General features: G+C 38.1%; 1 protein-coding gene across 7 annotated transcripts in view; it reads right to left on the reverse strand.

Moving 5' to 3' along the window:
- Positions 1-215: 215 nt before the first annotated feature.
- COBL (cordon-bleu WH2 repeat protein) overlaps positions 216-25,623 on the reverse strand; it is a 168,501-nt gene continuing 143,093 nt past the window's right edge. For 6 of the 7 annotated variants that reach the window (XM_058830781.1, XM_058830782.1, XM_058830784.1 and 3 more), the window contains 5 exons: positions 13,364-13,467; positions 10,107-12,115; positions 9,372-9,491; positions 6,821-7,075; positions 216-1,526 (listed from right to left, as the gene is read on the reverse strand). In XM_058830781.1, coding sequence (XP_058686764.1) covers positions 1,509-1,526; positions 6,821-7,075; positions 9,372-9,491; positions 10,107-12,115; positions 13,364-13,467 — 2,506 coding nt within the window. In that variant the 3' untranslated portion in view covers positions 216-1,508. The remainder of the gene's footprint in view (positions 1,527-6,820; positions 7,076-9,371; positions 9,492-10,106; positions 12,116-13,363; positions 13,468-25,623) is intronic. The other variant, XM_058830780.1, reaches the window with a different exon arrangement.

Raw genomic sequence — 25,623 nt, forward strand, 5'->3', positions numbered from 1 at the left:
AATGTATATAACTCACATATTGATCCTAGCTGGTGATGTCTACTGCACTTCTAAACTGTTAGTTGTGAGCACTTTCCTGGCTTGAGATATCTCATATTTGACTTGAGATACTGAGCACAGAATACAGGTTTACTAAAGTCCATTGCTAGTTCCAATTCCTTTCAGTAAATGGAAAATATTTGACCAAAAAAAGAGCCTTTAAAATCAAGTCAGGTTTTGATGTTGTTTTTATTCGTGGCACTAACAGACATCAATATTTTACAATATATAATATATAGTCACATTAAATGCAGATGGCTAAATATGCTTGTGCTTTCAACAGTCCATAACTATACATTTTAAATTCCAACTTAAAGAAAAAATTTGATACCACTGTAGTCTCTGATTATAAAAATGTAAATGTACAAACTTCCTTTTTTTTAGTTTCATTACAATATAGGAAATATGAAAAAGCATTTTCATTTGTCCTTTTTAAGTTAATCAATTTAATGAAATATTTTCAAAATATGTACAACAAGAACAACTACCAAAGTAGTTAACATTTGAAAAAGATGTTGCTATAAATACTTGTGAGACAACATACAACAGCCATACAAATTAGAAACCAAGGGCCCATTTAGGCATGACCTAAACAATAGACCACAAAAGTCATGGTTACTGATAGATACAAATCAGCTCCACTTCATTTTATGGTGCAGAATGAATTCTACATCTTGGACCTCTGTGCTCTGAATCTTATTCATAATCTTCACAGTTTGTTGCAAATAGAGATCCTTTAAGGTGGCTCAATATTCAAACAAGTGCTATGTTTGTTACCAGGGTTCAGCATATCTCTGCACATTAGTATTCTATACATCATATCCCACAAGTAACTTTTCAATAGACACTGTCTCACATTCACTGATTTCCTGCTTTCTCAGAGCTCCAGCAGAGATATAAAGTTAATTTGATTTTAAAAACCAATGACCCCAGCACATGACAATTTAGGTATCATAACTTTTTTCTTGTGATTGTTTTTTATAGATCTTTACTCTTGTTTTCACCCCAATTGCTTAGCCTTCTTGAAATCAAAATCCTTAGCCCTTCTTGAAATCAAAAAAGAAGCAAGTAAATAGTATGAAATAGTTACATATTTTTAACAGCTGGAAATGAGTATTACTTTTCAGATAGCTAGCAAAGTTTTTAGTTTTGCCCATAAACACAATTACCACAGGACTGCACAGTGTTTATAGTCTTATTAACCTGCCAACAAGAATAGTTTATTGGCAACCTTAAATATTCAGAGGCAAAACACAATTCCTTGGCACAGAAGCTTTACAGCTGAGCAACAATTTTCCCCTTAGAACCATTATGCAGGAACACACAGAAAATTAACTACAACTTATTTTGGCTTGTAGTCAAGAGAATAAACTAAACTTCTTGATGTTTTTTGCCACTTCAGACTTTGAACGATGATTATGGGTGCATACGGGGTTAGATTTTCCAGTTACCTATTCTTTTTACGTGATTCAAACAAGCAGAGGGACCTGTAACAAAGAAAAGCACATGATCATTCAAGATATTTTTAAACCTCCAACTGCTGACATTGAATGCAAACATTCTCCTGTGGGGCTGTTTTCAAGCTTAGTCTCTTCATCTGTTCCTTGAGACTACTTAAGCTTATCTGCATTTTTTTCCTAGCTATATCACTTGTTCTAATGAATAGTGCTATCCTTCCCTAAAAAACCCACACCTCATACACCCTTAGATATCATGTTTGCAATTGTGTTATTTCTGGAGGATAGGTGATGCATTTTTCTGAGAAATTCCTTCATTTTGTAGAATGAACAGAAGCCCAGGCTGCAAGTATGCAACATCTGTCAGTTGAAGTATGTTCTATATTGGTTAGCTGTCACTGGCCATAAAAATCAATTGATGGGTACTTTGCTTCCTGATTGAAGGAAACTCCCAGTGGCTTTGGTTCAGGAAAACACTTAAACAACAAATGTTTATTGTCTTTCCCAGTCCTCGGGTCATCTAAGCATATGCTTAATTTTAAATACATATGCTAAGGTGCTCTTCCAAATTCAAAGTTACTGAACTTTGATTCCATCAGAGAGATACACATTAAGGTCACCACAAAAGCTGAACAGGAATAATGCATTTGATCAAGTCTAAATTTTCTATTTTGACCCTTATCCTTAAGGAAAAAAATAGGTCATGGTATAAATTATTAGCAAGGTGAAGAGTTCAAATTATGTTTTATCTTCCAATTCAGAGTAACAGCATGCAAATGTCTGCATCTCACAGTGCATGGGAACTAGAATCACTTTATAGGCTCATTTGACTACCTGTATATCAAGCTTGGCCAACCTTATCGTTGGGCCTCCTGCCCCATTTCCAGCACACCAAAGCCTACATCAACTGTAGCTTTGAGTCTGTAATTTCTTTCATTGCATCCTCAGACACTCATGATAAGAAACAGTATTTGTTCATTCACAATTATAATTCTCTGCTTATGTGAGAAAAATAGTCCACTGCTTGATTGAAAAGGTATGGAACTAGGCCATGCTTCCTAGAAGACACTCAACATGCCGTAATTTTGATCAATGCATTACTTGTTGACAACCATCTCCAAGTTATCCCACAGAACACAGGGACTCATTTCAATTGGTGCAGTAATTATCTTACCTGGCTCCTTTGATTGCCAAAAGAATGTTACACTGCACGTATCAAGAGCTGACCTAATGCTGATTCCAAACATCACCATGAATGCTTGTGGGAACTGTGGTGGAGCCAAATTAATTTTTAAAATCTCAGTGAACAAACAGAAAAGGCTGCTTTGGTGCAACTCCAGTCTTTATTGGGAAATACTGGAATCTGCAGAATCTCCCTTGCACACCCCATTAAAAAGTGGTCTAAATCAATCACCTTACCAAGAGCCTGTTCTTCAGAGCCATAACTTGCTTTCCTCACTGTGTGCAGACACATTCTCCTGCAATATTTCTACCAAATCCCTGGGTACCGTTCTACCAAAAATGGCATATAAGCTAAAGCAACTTTTATTGCTTCCCTTTGTTGAGTAAGATTTTTAATCCTGCATGGACTTGTGCTGGAACTATACCTATAGCTAGACATCTAATGGGTTATCTGCATATGTAGTTACGGTTTTTTTTCCACAAATAATCATGGTAAATCCCAAGGCAAGTTGCATAAACACAAAAATGCACAGGCATTGATAGTCAATTTCAGACATCTAACTATGTTATTTTGCATTTTATGAGATGGCAAATAGGAAGTTAAAAACTGCACATATAGATCTTAACTATATGGTACTTTTTGATACAATTTCAGGAAAACACTAGTTTACTTTTAAAATCAGAACATTAAATGGTATAGCTCTATGACCTGAGTTTTGTCCACCAGAATCAGCCAAAATTTGGTCTCAGATGAGCTTCCTAGATCAACTGATTCTCCTTTGCATGTACAGCAGACCCCATGGCTGGGACAGACTCCTTGCTAGTGAGATGTTAATTTCTCATAAGTAACCACTAAAGGCACCAGGGACCCATCATGGCTGGTGGCTTTACTTGATGCCATCTCCCTGACTTTCTGTTATACTTTGTTATTTGTACTGTTGAACACCTGTCAGGTTCCTTGACAGACCATTTCAAAAACTGAAGAAAAGGGTTACTTCCTTGCACTTTGTCAGGTCTTTTCCAGGTTGAGAAATGGAATAGTTTGTCACATTCCTGTAACACATCTGTGTCTCCCTTTCTTTTGGGAAGGATCTGTAGTGTAACCACTTTCTGGCAGGCCTCTGAACTGCCCTACATTGGGGATGAACCATTTGACTGAGCAGGATCAACTGGGCTTGGCGCCTGCAAGAATTTTCCTTCAGAAGTCTGTGGACAGAAACAGTGTGCAATAAAACAGAAGCCATTTCTCAAAACAAAGAGTGATTTATTTGCCAAAAAAGGCACAGTACTCCAAGAAATGGATCAAGGAAGCATGAGGAGAGCTATGCATATACCATCTTACCTATACCTGGCATTTTCTTCAAGCATCTATTTCTGCTCTGGCTTCTTTTGGCTGACCCAATTAGAGACTGTGCTATGCAGACCCTGACTCTCAGCTAAGCAAGGTCAGCCTGCAGCAAGTTCTCTCCTCATTTCCTGCACAGCAATCTTTTAACCTTAATGTTCATGACTTTAGCAAACAGCTGTGTAATCAGGGGAAGAGTGGAGGAGTTGGCTTTTCACAGATATTACTTGAGCTCAAATGCTTGTTGGGATGCTCCTTATCTAGGCAATTGGTTGCTTTTTACATTTGCTTCTCCTGACAGCTATGTTTGATTTGCTTCCATTGCAGCTAACCCCACACAAATAAGCAACAAGTCACAAATAATTATGCAGCACAGATTTACCACTTCTCCACAATATTAGCTAAATAAATGACTTTGCTGTCAGAAGCCTTTGCCCCAGAAGACTTTGAGAAGACAATGGAAGAGAAACAGATGCCAGTACTGAACTATCTACTCTGCTGTCTAGTTGCTGAAACCAAAATCTTCCAGAAAGCAAAGCCAAAACCAGAGCTGTGCTCACATCTCCAAATCACAGCATCATAGAACTTTGACAGAGGAGACAAAACAAAGAAAAAGGCTTCAGCCCTGGCACAAAGCAACCTTTCAGCTACTGTCTACAAAAAACTCAGTTTTCCTTAGACACAGGTAAAGGAAGAAAATCCTGATATTCAGCTATTATGTATTCTTTCTCCTCTATGGATTCAACTTTTGCTGTCACAAATTGTCCAACTGCAGGGAATGATCAGAATTTGGCTCTCAATATAACACATAAAATTAGAAGACATATTCGCCTTTTCAGAAATCTGACAACATTTTTACTAAAGCCTTTTCAGAAATCTGACAACTTTTTTTACTTTAATCAGTTGTCAAGGGCATGAGATCTCAGATGCCAAAGTGTTATGATGACTTTGGCATACATATGACTAGCTTGCATATCCAGTATCTGGAAGGACAGCACAATAATAAGAAAATCATACTCTGTCTTGGACAAAACACTGCTCTCTTTTATTTTCATAAGAGATCTATATAATGAGATATACTCTTCTGTTGTTTCAATGTCAAAAGTAGCAAAAATTATTCTGTCTTGGAAATGAGACAAGACAGGCACAATATTTAGCAGAATACATCACTCTATCTGGTGTACTTTCATGACCTGCACTGGTTATCCAAGTGTTTTGAAATAAATCCCCAAAGATACGATAAAAACTTGTTTTCATGAGTAGAGCTATGGATCCCCTCAGAGATTGCAAGAGCAATGAAGTTGGAAGAATAAGAAATTTGAAAATATCTAGAAAACAACTGCATGAAGTACCCTTGAATATCTATTTTCTCATATTGGAAGGGACCCATAAGGATCACCGAGTTCAACTCCCTGCTCTTCCCAGGACTGCCTAAAACTAAACCATATGACTAGGAGCATTGTCCAGCTGCTCCTTGAACTCTGTCAAGCTTGGTGCTGTGACCACTTCCCTGGGGAGCCTATTTCAGTGACTAACCATCCTCTTAGTGAAGACCCTTTTCCTACTGTCCTATGAACTTCTCCTGACACAGCTGCTTTGCATTCCATTCCCTTGGGATCTATTGCTGGCCACCACAGAGAGGAGACTGTGCCTGCCCCTCAGCTTTCCTCCTCAAGGAAAGCACTGACTGCAATGAGGTTGCTCCTCAGCTTTCTCCAAGCTGAACAAACCAAGTGTGAACTCAGCTGCTCCTCATAATTGTATGCATAACATAGATGTAATATTTCACATGAAAAATTAACTGCACATCCAGATTCCTGATGTAATAAGAATATGCTGATGTAATTTTCCCTGAAACATTGATTTGTTTGTGCCATTTGTATGATTCTGTGGTACTTCTGGTTTATCAGAAACCAGATTTTTGGACAACTTTTGAAGGTTCAAAGTTGAGTGCATTTTTAAACTATTTAAAAGAGGATAAGGGAGCAAGGTTAAAGTCAATTTACGTGTTTGTGAGTGGTATCTGCTAACTCATGTGTTAGGAAAGCTACATCTGCTTTTCTACATTCCCTTAAGTCCTTGGATCAATGTCTATTCATGGATACTGCAGTGTAATATTGGGATGCCTCCACTCAGGACAACTGATCTGCTTCTCTTTACCAAGAAGCACAATGTAATTTGAGATTGGGAAGAACAAACTTTGATCAAAGAGATAAGTGAAGTTACTCCAAAAATCACACTTAGCCATCTGGGAGCTGACAGATTCATACAACCGCAAAAGTGAAACACACATCATTTAATTAATAAAGTTTAGGCAGACATTAAATTAACCTCACAGTTTTACCAACAGCTCTCAGCACATATGATCAAGGTTTAAGTGTTGGGAATCAAGGTCTAAGACCCACTACTGAAATTAGGAGGGAATATTTATATATAAATTTGTTTCAGGGTCTCATATCTGATCTTTCTTGTCCAAAGGACATCCAGTATTATCTCAGAGAATATAGAATGAAAAGGTCATGAAAATGCTTTTTGAAATTATAGTCATACTCTTGGTGGTCTTTTTAATAAAACACATTGTCTATTCATATGGTTGTATATATTCACGTGTGTGTTTCATTAGCTGTTCAAAGGCTTCCAATACATTTCCAATCTTTGATTCAGGTAGAGGAAATAGTGCATGTACCTTCTTCTGATGGAAGAAAGAAATTTGTGCCTAGAACAGCTAAAAAATGGTTCTGAAAACACAGCAAGCATAGGTTGTTTCATCCACAGTAAAATATAAAAGTATATTTACCTTTCTTAACTTTGCTGCTCCAGCACCAGAGCGAATAGCCTCCAATAGGGCTTGCCTTGCCTCGATTGGATTACCTGAAGCTGTGGCAGAAGATTTAGGAGCTGCTGCTGACAGCTGAATGGGAGGTGGTGGTGGTGGTGGCTGGGCAGGGGCAGGTGGGATACACAGCTGCTCTTCCTGAAGGTCTTCTGCCTTCTGCAAGGACTGTTCTGTGTCCCTAAAACGCTGCAGCTCTTGGGAGGCCAATGAGGAGATCTGCTCATCATGCAGTTGAAAGAAAGTGGTTAATATCAAGCATGGATAACTGTAATTATTTGACATTTGATGCCCTTTCAGTACCCTGATTTCACTTTTCTTAGATGATGTAAAACCCATAGTCCTTTTGTTTCCTTGTGGGGTTGAACATCTATTGCTATTCACTCATATCACTCAGCTGGGCTGATTACCAGCATCGAGGACTTGGCACTGAGTCTGTCTCAGAAACTCAATCTTTATTTATTGTGAGCTTCAGCATCCTGTAACTCTTCTTGGCATGTAAGGTAAGAGAGAAAGTTGGACTTGGTATTAATTTGGAAACAACCGCAAGGGTTTTGGAATCAGGAAGATATATTAAGGCTGCAGTAGCCACCCAGGAATATGATTACTTTTTATGGTCTGGGCTGCACAGAAATAATCTCAGATGACAGAAAAGGTCTTCCAGATCTGAGCTCTCAGACATAGCTTCATTGAAAAAAAGCCATTAAACCTAAAGTTTCCAGCTATACTTAAAAAAAAAAAAAAAAAAAAAAAAAAAGACCAGAGAGAGCCATGTGAAAGCACTGAGAACAAAATCAATTGATTATTCTTCCAAGTGTGTTTCTGTGGAATTTCAGAAACTAAAATTTCTGCAAAAATTATCAGCTTGGAAACTCATCCTACTTTAAATGCATGCAGGCAAAGAAGACAATCTTTCAGACTAGGTCAGCTTTTCCATCAACTGTGTCAAGAGATACTTTTGTCATTAATACCATTACAAGTAATAATCATGATGAATTGTTAATAATTACAATGATTCAGCAATTATTAGGAAATTCAGTACTATGGGCCAAATAGGAGGTTTCGAAGCAGATCCATTATAATTAATTTCTCAGACAAACTGCAGCATAGAGCTGCTGTGGTGAAAAATTAAAGGATTAATCTCCCCTAAAATAATCCACAGAGAGCTCCTCTATTATATTCCTTCCCTATACATATATATACGTACAAGATATATATATATAGATACATATATATATGAGCATCATGTCGTGTTAGAAGAAGGATTTAAGGTGAACATTTGAGACAACATGAAAGAGTTAGCACATCTGTATTGGGCCCTGTACAGACTCAAACACACTGCTTTAATTAGCACAGGTGACATGGTGTGAAAAACCATATGGTTTCTAGGCAACTTCCTCTAAAACCACGGCAAAAACTTCTCTGCAAGAGGAAAGTATTCCAAAAAGTCTCTGTGATGACTTCATTAACAGAGCCTCTTTTACACAAATTGCTATTTATTTCTAATGAGTGCAGAATGCAGTTAAATATGTGGGCAAATTGCTGTTGCTTAGCACATCCTGCTCACAGAAAGCTGTGCCCTACCTGCAGCAAGGGCAGTAGGATATATGAGGGGTGAAGTAATTCCCTAACACACGCAAGAGAACTTTTCTATCTCATGCCAGCTATCTGGATATGTGCTAATGAACTGAGTCATTGCTCGAGGGAAATGGGAACTTCCTTGCCAAGGACACATCTTTGACTGGATTAGTCAACTGAGTGAAAACTAAGGCTAGAACAATGCAGGTTTTGGCTATTAGGAATAAGGGATGCTTTAATGATTAGATAAATCTTTCAGAGAGAAGGAATCATCCTGCTGCAGTGAATGTTGATGAAACATCAACATCAATTACTTGAATACAACTTGCACCATGTTAGCAGATAAACAGCATGTATGAAGAAGGCCTAGTGCGTTTTCAGGAAGTTGGGACTGAATATATATGGTAGGTAATGCAAATATATTAATCCAACTGCAAACTCCCAAAGTACAACTTCTCTGTGCAGAGAAGCAGCGGATGCCCCATCCCTGTAGGTGTTCAAGGGCTGGTTGCATGGGGTCTTAAACAACCTGGTCTAATGGGAGATGTCCCTCCTCAAAGCAGAGGGGTTGGAACTAGATAATGCTTAAGTCCTCTCCAACCAAAACCATTCTAAAGAAAGACCTCATTTAAATGTGAAAATGATGAATATTTGATGCCTTCTATGAAGACTCCCTGTAATTGGTTTGGATTTCTGCTTGCTTCTTTCTAAGCCAAATGCACACAGTTTGAAAGACTTTTAAGTTTTATAGCAGAGAATAGAGTTGAACCTTCTATGCTCTCTGCCTAAGTCAGATCTGGCCTTCTGTCATATGGCTACCCCTTCACCTTCTCTCTTTGCAGCACAATGTTTCATTTGTGGGATATTTAGGTTTATTCAAAACACTCAGAAGGAAAAATCTGCACTTCAAAGATCACTTACCATCTTGATTTCTTACCTTTTTTAGCTTTGAGGTGCCACTGTGGCCTCTAATTGCTGCTAGTAGGGCTGAGCGCTCATTCTCTGGTTCAGTGTATGAGGGTTTCCTGTGACTGCCATTTAGTGCACTGTTTGAAACCTAGAATATGAAGAGAACAGACCTCACATTGTTATTAGATATTTACTTAGAGATAGCTTGGAAACACTTTTTGGCACTTGTACCGGAATGCAAACTATGAAGACTAATCAGTTTATCTTTTTTTTGGGCCTGCTTGTAAAACCTTACTCACACTGAACAGTAGGGGTATGTGTAGATAGTAATGCTGTACTTGGAGATGCAGTCCATATCCCCTGAGCACAAAGCCAACGGCATACTATTATCCTCTAGTAAAAAAAAATTACAATTTTCTTTCACTGCAGGTATTTACAAGTTTTTTCCACACTGTGTGTTCCTGTTTTTACATGATACATTGAAATGAGGGTTTGGCTCTTAGACTAACCTCAATTACCTCTCCTTTATTTGTGTCTATGCACCCCCTGCCTCCTCTAGCTAGTGCAGCAGCCATGATGTTGCATAATATACAGGATGTGCAGAATAAGCAGCAGCTTGGTCTGCATTTTGCCATCATAAATTTTTCAAATGCCTTGTGTTCTCTGGCTCACCGTGAACTGTACAGATTACCAAATCTCTGGTGTCTGACAGGGTGAGTATAGGACTCAACAGTCTGATCAGGTTAAAAAAGTTTCACTTTACCTTTCTGAGTTTCTCCTTTCCCCCTCCTGTTTGAATGGCTTCCATTAGGGCACTGTGCAATGATGTGTCTTTTGGAACTGGCTTTTGGATGACAGGCTTGAACTTCTTCTTTGGTCCGAAAATATTGGTCTGCACGTTAGCATCCAGTTCACCAACAGTATTAACATCTGAATCAACAGGTTTCTCCTCCTGTTCTGACTCTGCATTTGCTGCTGCGCCATTTAGCTCAGGTGAAGCTTTAAGTGGACTAACTTGTACACCATTAGCGGGATGCCATTTAGTGACTCGCAAAGATGAGCTGAAAGAGGATGGGACTCCTTGGAGATCAGGAGACTTGAGAGATGAGGCTGAATTAGTATGGGTCAAAGTCTCACATTTCTGGTCAAACACAGTCTTTTTCTCTGCTACACTTTGTTTGCTGTTTAAATCATGATCATCTTCTGCACTGTTGTTATCCTTTGAAGAGGATTTACTAAGTGGGATGCTGGCATTCTTTTTATAAAAACTCACAGGACTTGCTTGATTTGGTGCCCTGATATTAACTACTCTGTTTTCCATGCCAGAATTATCACCAGGTGTAAATCTTTGACATGCTTTCTGACTACAAGCAAAAATACTTGAAAGCGTTTCTCTTGTTTCTGTTGATTCTGTTTCCACAGGGCTATATTTGGCCACAATAATACATCTTTTTGGTGAAACTTCTGCTTCATTCTTAACCTCTCCTGCCCCTTGCTTGTTTTCATCTTTCTCATTGCATTCCATAGTGTCAGATTTAAAGGTAGTTGCATTGATGTGTCTTGCAATGGCAGAAGCAACATACTGACTTGATGTTCTCCTGTGTGGCTTTACGAATGGGAGTTCCAGCTTGTCCTTACTAACAGCTGGGGCTGCTAATGGTGTTACCTGGGACTGTGTAACTGAAAGAGCTGGTTTGGTTCTTTCATTCTCAGGTTGTCTTTCAGCTACCTGGGTAGTAACAGTTTGTGGTGCTGCAGGTTTTGGAGCTGCAAGACAGACAGGTTTGTGTTCATGTTTTATAGTAAAGGGCTTAGAGTTTGTGGTGACTGCTGACTTTTTAGGAAAATGCTCAGCAGAGTCGTCACTTTGCTTTTCCATAGAACTTGACCTCCAGAATGCCTTCACTCTCCCAATATGAATTTCCTCACTTTCATCAGAAGAAGAACCTTGTACCTGCTTACTAACACTGGTGTTTGGGCCTATGAGATTGCCTAGTTCATCTATTTTAATGGCACCAGTGGAGAGTGAAACTCCTCTATCAAAATGTCTTACTTCGGGTTTGGGAGGAACAACTTTAAAGGTTGTCAAACCCATTTTAGGTTCGTAGGTTGATCCTGAATTCTGGGCACGATGACACCATGTGGGTGTTGATGGGACTTCTGCTTCAGTTTTTTTTGCTGGTGGCCATTTGATTTCCAACTCTGATTTACTTTTTTTCAGAGATCTCTCCCTGCTACTACATTCATTAACTGGATTCAGCTTCTCTTTTGCTGTACTGATTTCAGTCGTGGCTTTGGAGTGAGACGGACTCAGCTTGGATTTACATTCCTCAGACTTCACACCATGTTTAGGAGAGGGTTCCAGTCTAAAGTTCTTTTCATTTCTTTTTTCAAAGGAGGATGTGAGAGATTCAAACATATCTCTCCTCTGTTCCACAAGCAAGTGAATGAATTCATTTTCAGATGGTTGCTGATATATTAGGTCCTTGCATACAGCTCCACCATCTGCGTGTCCCTTATCAAAGGAACCTGCATTGTTGTTTCTATTTGTAAAGTTTCTTGCATTAACAGAGTCAGCTGAGATATTCTGTGAAAGCCTAATCTCCATCTCTTGATTTTCATCTGAGTTAGAGGTGCTAACTTCTGGAGCATCATCTATGATTGTTACTGGAACAGAAATGGAAATATCTTGGGTGGCCTCAAATTTTCTTACATGTGGGTTCAAGGCTTCACTAGTGTAGTCAGAGTCAGAGTTACTGACACCATCCACTGCTGCAAAATACACATAGAATGTTACATATAGGCAGTATTTAGGCAATATGACTATAAATTACAGAAACAGCCTATACATGTTTAAGCAAACCAGGTATTTCAGTTACACTCAAAGTAACAGGCTCTTTTTTATGCCTGTATTACAAAAAAGGGAGATGTCTGGGTCCTGCTTATTGTCTGGCTGCTGATTAGGATTACTAGCAAAATATTCCTGCAGTCCTCCTGCTTCAGCCAGTGGGAAACACACAAATGCAGCTGAAAGCAGAATTTCATCTATTGTTCATACCTTATCTTTGACTAACTTATCTAAGTGATAAACATTTCACCACATGACTCCAAAGGAGAAACATTTCTAAGAAACAGCATGCAACTCCAAATTATGTTTCCCAGACCTGGTTAGTAATAACAGCCCAGCTGAAGGATTTCCTTGAGCAAGCAAACAAAGAAACAGTACTTTCATTTTTTCTCCATTCTTCCCACCCTTTATTACCAGTGACTCCAGAAGCCTCATTGTGCAGGAGGCCTATATATCCTCTCAAATTTGCTGGTATAAATCAAAGGTTACAACACAAGCTAAGGAATGGCTGTGTCTGAGAACTCACAAGAAAACAAGTCAGACTCAAGTCCATTGCAGAAGTATTAAAATGAAGATGTGAAGTTAAAAAAAATAAAGTGTTCAATGTCATTTGTTGACAAACCAATAGTAGAGAAGTATTTCAATTCACAGTAGGAAAAAGAGGAGCACAATATGACATTTTATCTCTTCCCACTGTTTAATGTTTTTCTATTTTTAACTTTTAAATATGCCTGTTAACAGAGAGGGGACACTGGGTACAAAAACATTCCATCCTTTTCGACTTTATAATGATAAAATATAAACAGAGGCATTCTTCATTAAACAAAGAACTAAATTCACAACTAATTTAGCTTCACTGAAGTTAATGAAATTATACTAAATTTGGCCTATGTGTCCATTGACTGCTGTTCATCTCTTTTTGGTAGAAGACACTGAAATACAATGATAATCTGATAAGCAGTTTGAAAAATATTCAGTGGGAGCCTATAAAGGGTGTCTGCTCCTGAAGCAAAGGAGCCACTTTGGGGGAACCACATTCTACCTCATACTCATGAGTTGTTCCCTGTGATCTTAGTGAGAAACATGCAGAATGTCTCAAGAGTATAGCTTGATTTTGCATCCACTGGCTGTGTCTCTGTCTTTTGCACTTCAGTGGTAACACATTTTCCTACCTTCTAAATCTTCATCCAGGTCAGCCAAAGTCTGCTGGAGCCGTGCTGCAATGAATGTATCTTCATTCCCATGCTTAGCCAAAGCCATTGCTTCATCTTGCTTGCTAAAGAAAAATAGAAAAAATCATTTGGTCTCTCCCCTTTCTTTCACTTTGCATTGTAGCTCTGAAACGTACTATAGTTTCACCCCCTCCTCTCCCACTGGAGTTCTGAAACTCATTCCCCAAAATATGAAAAATGTGTAGCCTTACTATACTGACTCATCCACATCTAGGAAATATCTCAGCAGTGCTTGTGCATACCCAGTGTGCTGGTAATCAAAAGATTTTGATTAATAAAGCCTGCAAAGAAATTTTCTGGATTCAGTGTGAAGTAGGCATTTCAGCTGGACTGCAGAAACACAGCATATGCCAGTACAAAGGTTTTGCATATCCATACAATTTTAAGGCAGACAACTAACCATCCTGTGCACCTGCTGTAATGATATATGTACACCTTAATTAAACAAAAATTGCATGGTAATGAAAAATAAATACACTCAAAGTACTGCTAGACAATCACTCTGCATCTTGAGGTGTGGGAGAGACTGTTTCTAATGAAACATATCAAGGGACCTGATTTTGCCAGAAAACTGATGAAGCTGTACAATGACCTGAGACAAGTCCAAAATCAGAATGACTGCCAAGTGTTGATTTGGCTTATTCAAAGAAGAGAATAAAAAGAAAATGAAATAAAAATCCTAAAAAAACCCACCTAAAATGAAAAAAAAAAACAACCCAAAAAACCCCAAAAGACCCCAACAACAAACCAACAAGAAATTCACTTGTATGGCAACCTGGTACACAACAGTCCTCCATTTTCTTAGAGGAAAATCTTGATCAGCAGAACATTTTTATCTAAATAATTGAAACTAGAATTTCACATTGGACAATTTATTTCTTTTGGTTACTTGACCCAAATTTAAGACATTGTGGTCTGTGACACTGTATCTAAGTTTTGCCCTTGGGATTAGTGTATTGAAAAAGTAGCCTTCTATTCTAGCCACACTTTAACTAACTCTAGCTGGGTGAAACAGATTTGCCCTTTTCAAGATCATACCCTTAATTGCACAGATACAGTAACAGATGACAGATTTATTTCTTTTTGTTAGTTTACCAAACACTACCTGAAAAATGCCATTTTTCTTCTTCCCTTTAAGATAGTAATCTGAATAAAAATTCAGGGGTGTTTCCTGACATTGATTTAAATTTTGTCCAACAAGATAGCTTCAATTTTTGCTACTTTGTTGTTTGATTTTTCCCTTGCTCATGCCAGGAGCAACTGAAAGGACATGTTGAAGCATCAGGTATTTCATTTTATTTTACTTCATTATTTAGTTAGCATTCACCTCTCCTTTACACCTTTTGTAGTAGTCCTGCAGCTTGATCCTTCTACTTTTACCTAAATTGCCTTGCACTTACAACGCTGACTTCATATATGTGGTATCAATGAAAACAACAGCATACACCTCCAAGAAAGCCTTCCAAAACTGTCATGCACATATTCTTGTGTATCTGAATACACAGATGGGATTAATTCAAGACAGCAAGGCTTGATATATGACTAAGAGGTTTTCTAAACTGGAATCTAAGACAGATATCAGAATTGCTTGTTTTAAATACAGAGGAAGAGACAGGGTGTTCTGTGACTGGAATAAAATTTCTTCCAGCATCTGCCACTCACCTTAGCTTTGAAAGGCCCTGAACATCCTCACAAGCCACTGTGATCTAATGATGTTCAGGCTCAACATTCACACTGCAAGGTGCATGGTGAACTAAGTTTTCCCCCTGACAGATTATGAGGATGGTGGAGCAAATAAATTAAAGCCTTCAGTGCAGACACCTGGCACTGTAGGACTGCAATCCCTCTGTATCCTGTGGCATGTGTGCACAGAAACACACACACGCACTCACATATCTATAAATCAATGAGATTACTCATCTGAGCAATCTGACAAAAAGATTTACACTTATTGTACCATTCTAATTGGGAGAGAAGACTGGCAAACAAAACTCTCAATGTTAAAATTGCAGGACAAATGAACTAACTGAATTTCATATTGTTCTTGCAGTGGAAAGTTTCATAAAATTATTAAAAAACACTCTCCTCTGAGTGTATTTTAAAACAATTTATTTCCATACTCAGAAAGATCATTTCCAATGGGAGAACCATTCAAGCTGTGCACCAGCTAACCAACTGGTCTATCCATCATGGAAAGCAAATTACCACTTTCTTCTTTACAAAGCTGGTCTTGCAGAATAGTTGCACACAGCTGGAGGCAAGTGACACACACAGAGACTCATGCTCTGACCTACTGTGGAGAAGTTTTTTTCCAAAGCCTTGGAAGAAAAATCTGTAAACTCACAAGACCTAATTTCATGAAGGTTATGCCAGCTCACTTCCCTTTTGGTACCTGTTCATATTTTCCTGTCTACTGCTTGACTCTTCTACAATACAGCCAAAATCTGTGTTACAAAGGTTGTCCTTGCTGGAATTTCTACAGGAAACAATAGGGTTGAGAATTCTATGGGAAATTCATCTTGAAAAACATATTTGGAATGGGAACAATCATTCCTGGGCTTCAAACACAGACTGTAGGTCCATTGCACTGCACTGACCAGTTCTTTTCTCATGTCTATCAGTTGGAATCTTTCAATGATTCCTCAGAGCAAAATTATCCTTTCCTTGCTGGGCACAACAGTCAGGAGTGGTCTCTTTCATTATCCTCTGTGTACTTATGCAGTGACTACACATAATTTGCCTCTCAATCTCTGCTTCAATCTCTTTACTTAGACAACCGGAACAATATTATCCAATTCATAGAATTTTTCTGAAGGAAAAGGAACATGCATTGAAAATTAAAGTATTCTTATTTGCTTCTTCAGAAGGAGCTTCAGAAAAGCAATTCTTTTCTTTTGCATTTCTAAATCTCTAAAAGAGCTACTGTTCGATGCATCTCCAAACTCACCTACAAAGCAAGCCAGAAGGTATAGATTAATCACAGGGGCTTTTCTTAAAATTCTTACCACTTAGAATGGGCTATGTGTTTTGTGAGGTGAAGGTCTGGTAGATTCCAGTAGCTCACATGACTCACAAATATGCTTAAGAAGACTCTTTCTCACAGGAAAAGGAAAACAAAAGGGCCTCAATTTTTTTTTTTCCATAGCCTTCCTGACCCTATACACTTTCCTTTTGTTGACAGCTGTTCTGGCCAGAAGCCAAGAAAAACATTACTTATTTTGATACCATGTTTTACATTCTGGATAACCAGTGGTATTTTCTCATACATGTTTTTTTTTTTTTTTTTTTTTTTTTTTTTTTTTTTTTTTTTTTTTTTTGGCTCAGGGACGAACTTGATAACCTTTATGCTGCCTTCCTGGTTACAACATGAGGTGCTAAAAATACAGCATTGGTGAGCATTTAGCCCAAGCTCAAAATGGCAAATGTGCATGATTCCTGGAAGCCTGCACACATATTACTTATGTAGATTAGCAGAGATTTGTGCAAGAGCATAGAACGAAGCAAAGTGACTACTAAACTACAGCATTTAATGTTCCACTGAGCTCAGGCTACAATGCCTGATTACTCCTTGGCAGTCATTTGCACAGTTGGAGACAAAATGAAACTTACAGCACCATTTTACCAAATTAGTGCCATGGGAGACATACATTTATGAGAAGGCTTACAATCTAAGAAAGTGAGAAATTTCTCTGATAAAACTAGCTGGAAACGGTGCATAAAAATAAACCCAAACTGGTGGTCAGGCAAGGGATTTGCAATGAGAGAACTTGCCGTCAAAGCAGCTTTACCTCTGTAAATGATAAATCTGACCCAAGTTTCTCTGAGCACTTCTTGGGAGTTCTGGTGAGCTTCATGTATGTCACTAGAGGTAGAGACCACACCTCCCACCACACCTGCTTAAATACAACACAGACCTATTTAAATTGCAGAGAAGTGATGAAGGAAGACATTCAATTATCCAAATGCAGATACTTGGTGCCATTTAAATGCTATAGGATATTCAAGACGTGTCTGGGGCTTTTAGACTTAATAGGGAAGACAGGGAAACTTGCATCCCACCTGAATGGCAGCAGGTAAGAAGCCTAGTAGTGGATATACCTCAGGTTAACCAAACGTGATTTGCAATTTCACTCATTTTGCACAATATTTGCTATACCAAAAGACCTGAGAACATGGCCCCCATGAACCTGTTACTAGGTGGGGTGGGCAGACAGAGCCATTGCAAATACATGAAATCCATACAGGCACAATGTGCAGTAGGATATGCAGGGATGTAGTGACAACTGTGAGGTGTGTTAAGAGCATTCAGCTTCTCACACAAGCCTTAGGCAGCTAAGAGGGACTGACCTATGTGGAAAACTGACATGGTTACTCCAGTTCCAAAGACTGGACTTTGGAATGTTCAGGTTCCCCTCCTAGCTCTGACAGTTGTCCCAGTCTGGTACTGGGGAATTACATTAAACCATCTTTATGTATCCAAATTTATACTCTTTAAAATGAATCCGATATTCACCTCTTACACAAATGCTGCAAAGACAAATGCTTCTACTTTGTGTATATATCAAGGTGTGGGTTAAGAAAGAGACTGATGCTGAAGGATTTTAAGTTGTAGGAAGTATGGCTGAAGCATTTTGAAAACAACTTACTAATCAATCAGAAAGACGGCATTAAATAAACTCAGGGTTTTTATATATTAATTTTTGTGAGTGATGTGACAAAGTACTCCTCAAAAGTGGAGGTAACTGTTTTCTGTATTAACCAATGGTTTAACCAATAATCTAAATAGATCATAAATAATCTAAAGAGATCATTTTTCCATTATTTGCATTTCTTAGGCTAGGTAACTTTTTTTTCACTTCTTTTCAAGGAAGTAATATAACTGCAGCAGGACAGCAGCTAGTGTAAGTGCTGGGCTTTCTAGTCACCTAAGCCATGACCTGATCACCAATATCTTCCATTTCTGTTGTCTCCTGTGAACTGTTGTGAGAATGAATTTTTAACCAAAGTCTATTAAAATCCAAAAGTTGTAGACTGCACAACCAATTCAGGACTGGTTACATAGCAAAGTCATCACTTGTGTTTGACACAAGATTTCTGAAATTGGCAGGCAACTAGGAAAGGGGAAAAGCACATGGAAGATAACCTTCTTTTTTACATTCTTAGGCAATAAAAAAAAAGCTGCACATATTTTTGAGAGCAAGGTACAGGTATCACTTCCATTCCACTTTTAGTTTGTGTTTTGTTTCTAGTTCTGTGGGACTACGTCAGACAAAGGTCTTTATACTGCATTTATATCTGTGCTGAACAAAAGTCATCAGAGGCTGAATTTAACTATTTTTCAATCCTATAACACATGGGTCCAGTAGTGTCTTCAGATATACTGCCACCCAATTAACAATAAGAACTTGAAAACAGAGACGAGGAGGAAAATGAAGCAATTTTTCAACAGCAACTGGGCTTATGGTCCTTTTACAATTCTCCTCCATGGTTACTAGTCAAGAATCTAAAGAGAAAGCAAATAAATATGGTCCTGCGTAGTATAATTTTGTGTTCTAATGCCAGAAATCTCTAAGCTTGTTACATACTAGGGCAATTTAAACTTCCAGAGTACCCAACATATGTCATTTCCAGGGTCCTGTTGCATAAGCAGCAGCTTGTAGTTGCTATACAGCTGGATGCACCCCCACTCCCCCATCTCCGGTAACTGCTTCTGAACAGGAAAGCCCATAGGCAGAAAGAATTGCCAGAAATAGTCAAGGAAGTGGACTAGCATGATTTAGATCTTAATACAGCCACGTTACCTGTGAATGTAAGATTGCAAGTTAAAAGAGTCAAATCACTTCTCTTGATTTACACAGAAAAATAGAAAAGGACTAGAGCCTTCCTCTCCTGTAAGCCAACACCAGGCCCTTAGCGACCCAAGCTGCCCCCTAATATTTAAAATATTCTACAGCTACAAAGCAGATAGTATTTTTCCAGTGGATGAGTTTAACAGAAAGGCTAATCAGTATTCTTGCCCTAGAATGACTGTATCTATTGCTTAACCATAATATCCATATTATCTTTCTTCCATGAAGATCTGCCAGCAAAAAAGTATACAAAAGTTTCCAAATTTGAAGTTTTCTGGAGCAAGGGGAAAGGGAAAGCCAGAGATAAGGAAGGAAAACTATGCAAGAAGCAGAGCCTTGCAAATCTGTCAGACATCTGGGTTTTAATTAAAAAATTTTTCTTCCCTGAGGTTCTCCCTGCCACTTTAACCCTTTCTCTACTTTCCTACCCCTTAAAACTGTTTTCAAAACAGTAAAACAGGCCTACCCAGTTAAAATAAAACCTATTCTATAGAGAAATAACAGAACTAAACTTTCTCCTTTTTTTCAGAGACAGTTACAATTGACTAGTAATTACACTGAATGTGTTTGCACACAGAGGAGTATATATAATCATACACACACTGCTATTTTTCACTGCAGTTTTTCTCTTTCCTTCCTGCATTCTGCCACTCACTATTTTTATTTCTTCTGACCAGCACCCATGCTGAATTCTCTCCAGCTACTGACTTCTTCTGTCCTGTCCTTCCCAATACAAAACACTGTAACATTTGAATGTGAATGGACTGAAAATTAAGCAGAACAGGTTTACCCACCCCTATGGTTTCAAGTTTTGTTTTAAACTAACTCATCAAAACCCAAACAGCAAGTATTTCTCAGGCTGGTAACTAAGAGGACTGTCCCCCAAGATGCTTCAGCTACCCTGACCAGAGCCAAAGGTAATAAATTCTTCCAAGAGAAAGGGAGGAAATGGGATTATCTCTGTCCAGACCCACAACACAAACTGATCACTGGAGGGTTCCCCAACCCCCACCCTATGTCCTCTACTAGCTGTACATGAAAAAATATTCCTCTCTCATGGTTACTGAAGCAGACACTCAAAGGAGGGGAAAATCCCTTTCAGACGTTTAGAAGGTATTTTGTCTTTTTGTCACTCACAAGCCTGTATTTATTTATACCTTTATAACTACAGAGTTCCCTTCACATTTTAAAATACTTTTATTTCTTAAACATTTCAATACATTTAAAATATTTTCAAAATTACAAAAAAAAGTGTCTGGTATTTTAAAGTGTTTTTCCTTCTCTGAGACAGACCATTAGAACCATACTTAAGAGTGACCCCCTTTAAAACAGTGATCTCAGTTGCTTATAAAATTGCAACCTCTGTGAGGTGACAGTCCGCATGACAATTTATATCATGGCCATAAAATAATACTACTATTTTTTTTAAACAAAATGTTTAAATGCCTTCCAAGAACAGAGTTTGGAGGAAAAGGAGAGCTGCATTGATATATGAAATTCTGTTTTATACTCAGCCCTCTGAAAAAAAGGTGGTCCTGGCATGGTCTATCTGTTCACTACTCTGCCTTGACTGTCTGCTCATCAGCTCTCCTTCCTGAAAACAGGAAAATGCCACCTCTTCATATCACATGAGCACTGTGCAGAGTAATGAATTAAAGTCTGCATAGCATGTGAATACCAGCACAATGAGTAAGATAAAAGGAGCCAAAGGAAATTGAGTAGTCCTGTTTGCAGAAGAGAATTTGAACTGAGTGAACAGTGGTATATCTGTTTGATTAATTAATTAACAATTTTATTAATTTCTTTATTAATTGAGTAGTGAAACTTAGAAAATAAAATCAAGTCGCATCACTGTAAGCAGAGATGTTATCATGCTGTACAAAAGGGGGGGAATTGACTTGAAAAAGGCAGAATCTAAGATTACATACAGTCTTAATATCGAAATTACCTAACTTTGAGCGCATGACCTAGCATCCCTAATAATATTATTTTAACATAATTTTTAATGTATAATTATTTATAAAGCTCCAGACAGTAGGTGTTCATGATGCTTTATAGGCATATAAAATTGTCTGTTCCCTGCCTCTAGGAGCTTGCGTGATGACACCACACAAGGGATGGGAAAAGAGGGGGTATGGGAGGACAGGGTTGCAACACTGTGAGATCATGAGATGTACTTACTGCTACATAAGCAACATTTCAGCTTCTCTGTGGTTTTCTTGTTACTCATTTAACACTATATATTAAAATTTGGTGAACAGATACATAACACAAAGACATCAACCGTAAGAAAGGATATGAATAAAGAGAACTATGTAGTACAATGTTCAGACTCAGCAGTTAATATTAAAACATTCACAGACAAACATTGCATGTAGTCAATTATTTATATGGGTTTAGCCCTTGGCAACTGCAGCTGAGGTCTGGATTCTGCTCCACCAGGCAGTGTACAAATGTATCATGAGATATGATAGCTATGTTATGGTTTTTACCATAAAAAAACAGTGTCAGAAGGGGATCTCCCAAGCAGAGAGACCAAAATGGTTTAACAAGTTAGAAGCCGAGTGAAGAGTAGAACTAGTGTTTTGACATTTGTTTTGATATTCCAATTGTATGTATATTTAGATTATGATTGCTTGAACAAGAGTCCCCAAACCAAACAAAAAAGAGTGCATTTGCAAGTTGCTACCACGAACAGAAAATTAAAACCGTAAAGACCTCAGTTTGGAAACCCTGGAACCCATGTACCTTCTTTTAGAAATTTCTGTTTCTGTGCTCTTGGAACTGAAGTAGATTGGAGCTCTGCTGTGCTGTCATATTTGTTTGTACAAAGCCCATGGTTGGTGCAATTTCTGACCTGGCCACAATCTTACCCTGCTATGTGCTGACAAATGTATCTCATGTCAGAGATGGTTCCCCTAAATGCTCGTAAGTTTCCTTGCAGATGAAGACCCTGCTGTGTTATTCTAATGCTATCAGGCATTATAGCCACACAGAGACCACCTAGTAAACAACTCCAGAAACCCTAAGAAAAATTGATTTAAAACAAAACATACAGCTAATTAAAGGAAGCAACATGGTAAAATATTCTTGATCTGGAGCACAGGTTAACTATTTGGAGCAAACCTAGGTAAGAACTGTGGATTTGGTTCTGCTCTTCATTGCAGCTCTTCATAATGGATAGGCAAAATACTACCTGGACTTTTTTTACAGTCCTTCACACTCCAAATATAATTTACTTCCACTTTAAGGGTACTTTTCACAATCCACAGAGTACAAAATTATTTTAGTACATAGCACTATTAATTCTTAGGAATTTGTTATTTCTGTGGGTGAAAAGCCCAATTTTTTTGCCACTTTAAAATTTAAAATGACAAACTAAATATTTCCACTATTCTTGTTAACCTTTTTTTCCCAAGCCTTAGCCAAATTAGTCACTAAATAAAATTTCTGGCTTCAGTAGAGCTCAGACTCAAGGAGAACTCAGTCCCACTGCTGCTAACCCCTACTACTTTACAGTAGCAACACATTCTTCCAATTTCTTTGTTCTTATCTTCCCTTTAAAATTGAGTTTAGATCACTAGTGTACAAAGTAGAAGATAGAAAGGAATAAGTAAACTCTGTAAAATTTTCCTTTATATTTTGTAGCTTATGAAATGTACTTAAAACTCTGTATAGCTGCTTGGTTCATACGAAGTTCATTTTTACTTGTCTGGGGATTTAAGAGGCTGGTTTGGTCCTGAAAGTAGCCTATTCATCAAAGAGCAATGCAGAATTTCTGAGTTCCCAAAACATCTTACTAGTGGGGTGGCAGTTGTTCTAACATTGAAAACGGAAATTTATGTTCTCCAAATTTGACTGTACTCAAAATTGTACAAAGAACTGATTTATATCTGATTAAAACAAGAATTTAATGCAAATAGTTTTAAAAAACTACTTTTTTTTCTCTTTCCTCTACACTTAGGAAGTGGCTTTTAAAAACTTAGCAGCTTAACCCCAAAAGGATTTAGAGCACAATTTTCAAAGCTGTTTAGTTTACAAAGACAGGTTATGAGTGGAATTGGATTTACCTTCATATATTACTGGCACATTCACAGCATAACATTTTAAAAGATATTACTCTCAGCATCACTGTAATGTCAGTCTAAATGGTTGCTGACATAAGATTAAAATACATCACGAATGTTAAGATTTGCTATATCCCTAAGATGATCTGGAGCAATTTTGCTGTCCCAGAACCTAAAAAATAAATGGTATTTATGAAGAATAACTGCATTCCCTAAACAACTGTCTCTTATTTCAGTCCCATACCACACTGTTTTTAAATTACAGATATATTAGAATAATAGAGAATATTTAGCATTATAAAATCACAGGAAAAAAAGCAAGTTGGAAGCCTAATCCAATCTTCCTGCTCCAAGCAGGGCTAATGTCAAAGCCAGAACAGGCTGCCCAAGGCTTTGCCTGGCTGAGTTCTGAGAATCTCCAGACATGGAGATTCCTCAACTTCTCTAGGGAACCTCTTCCACTGCTCAGTGATTCCTATTTTGAGGAATTCCCTCATATTTAATTTTTGCTTCCATTAGAGCAGCTGGTGACAGTTGCTTCTTGTCCTTTCATCTGTCCTTTGTGCCCCTTTGTGTATGCCTGAGAAGCCTCATAATCCTCCTTTTCTTAGGGAAAGACTGCGACCAGGTGCCTCCTTACCAACATCACTTTCCCAGTGTGAGCAACCATTTCCCTCATACCTAGTGTGCTTCAGTGCCACAGCCCCTCAGTGGCTCTCCATTGGATCCTCTCCAACATTCCAGTCTCTCTCTTGAACTGGGGGCCCAAGAAAGGATACTGCAGCACAGCACCTTCCTGACTGCAGTGGGCAGTACATCACAATAACCTTCCAGCTTCCACTCCTTTGGCTCAGAAAGACCCCTGGACTCATGTTCTGCTGGACAGCTTATGAAACATCCCACTGTCTCTCCTCTGTACAGTCTTTCCAAACAGTAAAAAATGTTTGGGTTTATGCCCTAAGTTAAATCTAAATGTCATAGACAAAATATATATCTTTGGCTGAGGTGAAAGATGGAAGGAATACTGACTTTCAAGAGGGAGTGTGTCACAATGACCTGTGGTTAATCTTTCATTTGATTAAAAAAACAGAAGAAGTTCCCCCCAAACTGTAACTGATTTGTATTGTTATTACAGGGCTTTGCTTTGATGTCTTTGGCCAACAAAATGCTAACTTCTTCCTCCCCCACTGAACATGCGTGTGTGTTTTTCAAACCACTTTATATCCTGCATTTTGAAGAAGGTTGGGATAGCCTATTTACCTCAAAAGTACCAACCTAAACCTAATGAAATTAATGGGTTGCTTTTTTGGATCAGGTCTGGAATGTTAATTGCAATTATTATACCAGCCTATCTAATTCTTCCAATAGAAACTGCATCAGGACTTTAGACACTGCAAAAGGAAAAAAGAAAATCACAAGAAAAATGTATTGGTAAGCAAGTATCTAAGTGAGGCTTTACGTTGTCCACATTGATACTATGGATAAAGAAAAACCCCAAGATCGTTCCAGTACGTTAAATACTGACTTTGGTCTAATTTATTCCTAAGTTATCACTGTAGGATCCAAGATGAAGTTCTCACTCAGAAATGTGTGGATGGAAATAACTAGGTCATGATACATGCTTTTATGAAGAGGGTACAGATTAGCAGCTGAATGGAGAGAGACCAGAAAAGCACAGACTTTGTGTCAACTGAGAATTCAGAGGAATTTCTGGCCCTTGTCCCATGACTCTGCAGCATCACACAGAGTCAATCCCCGGCAGTATTACCAGGCCACCCTCCTTGCTGGAGGCATAGCTTCCTATTTGGCCAGTTTGTATTTGCAAAGTCCTATAAATTTTGGGTTCCCTTTGCAGCCCTGCCACCAGCTATGTGAGTTTTGGCAAACTATGTCAGTCATTTGTGCTTGAAGGCAGTTTCTAGTTAAACTCTAGATTCTCTTATTTTCTTGCAAAAACTGCAGAAAAATGTATATGGTTAAAAAAAAAAAGGAAGAAAAAGGAAATATGCTGAACAAAACCTGACCCCAAAGTACAACACCAGTGGAGGTTAGCATTAAGTGAACAAATATATATATATATATATATATACATACAAATAAATAAATAAATAAATAAATATGCATACAAACTTTTACAAACCAATCTCCAAAGTCACTGCATACAGTCCTTTTCCACCTGGCTTTCGGTGGCTTGAATTTTCCACTATATAACCTGCATGTCATTTTTCCGGATTAATATATGGTAATACTTTTTAAAAACTTTAGGTGCTATCAGAAGTACAAA

This window comes from Poecile atricapillus, chromosome 2 (assembly GCF_030490865.1).
Source record: "Poecile atricapillus isolate bPoeAtr1 chromosome 2, bPoeAtr1.hap1, whole genome shotgun sequence".
NCBI classification, from domain to species: domain Eukaryota; kingdom Metazoa; phylum Chordata; class Aves; order Passeriformes; family Paridae; genus Poecile; species Poecile atricapillus.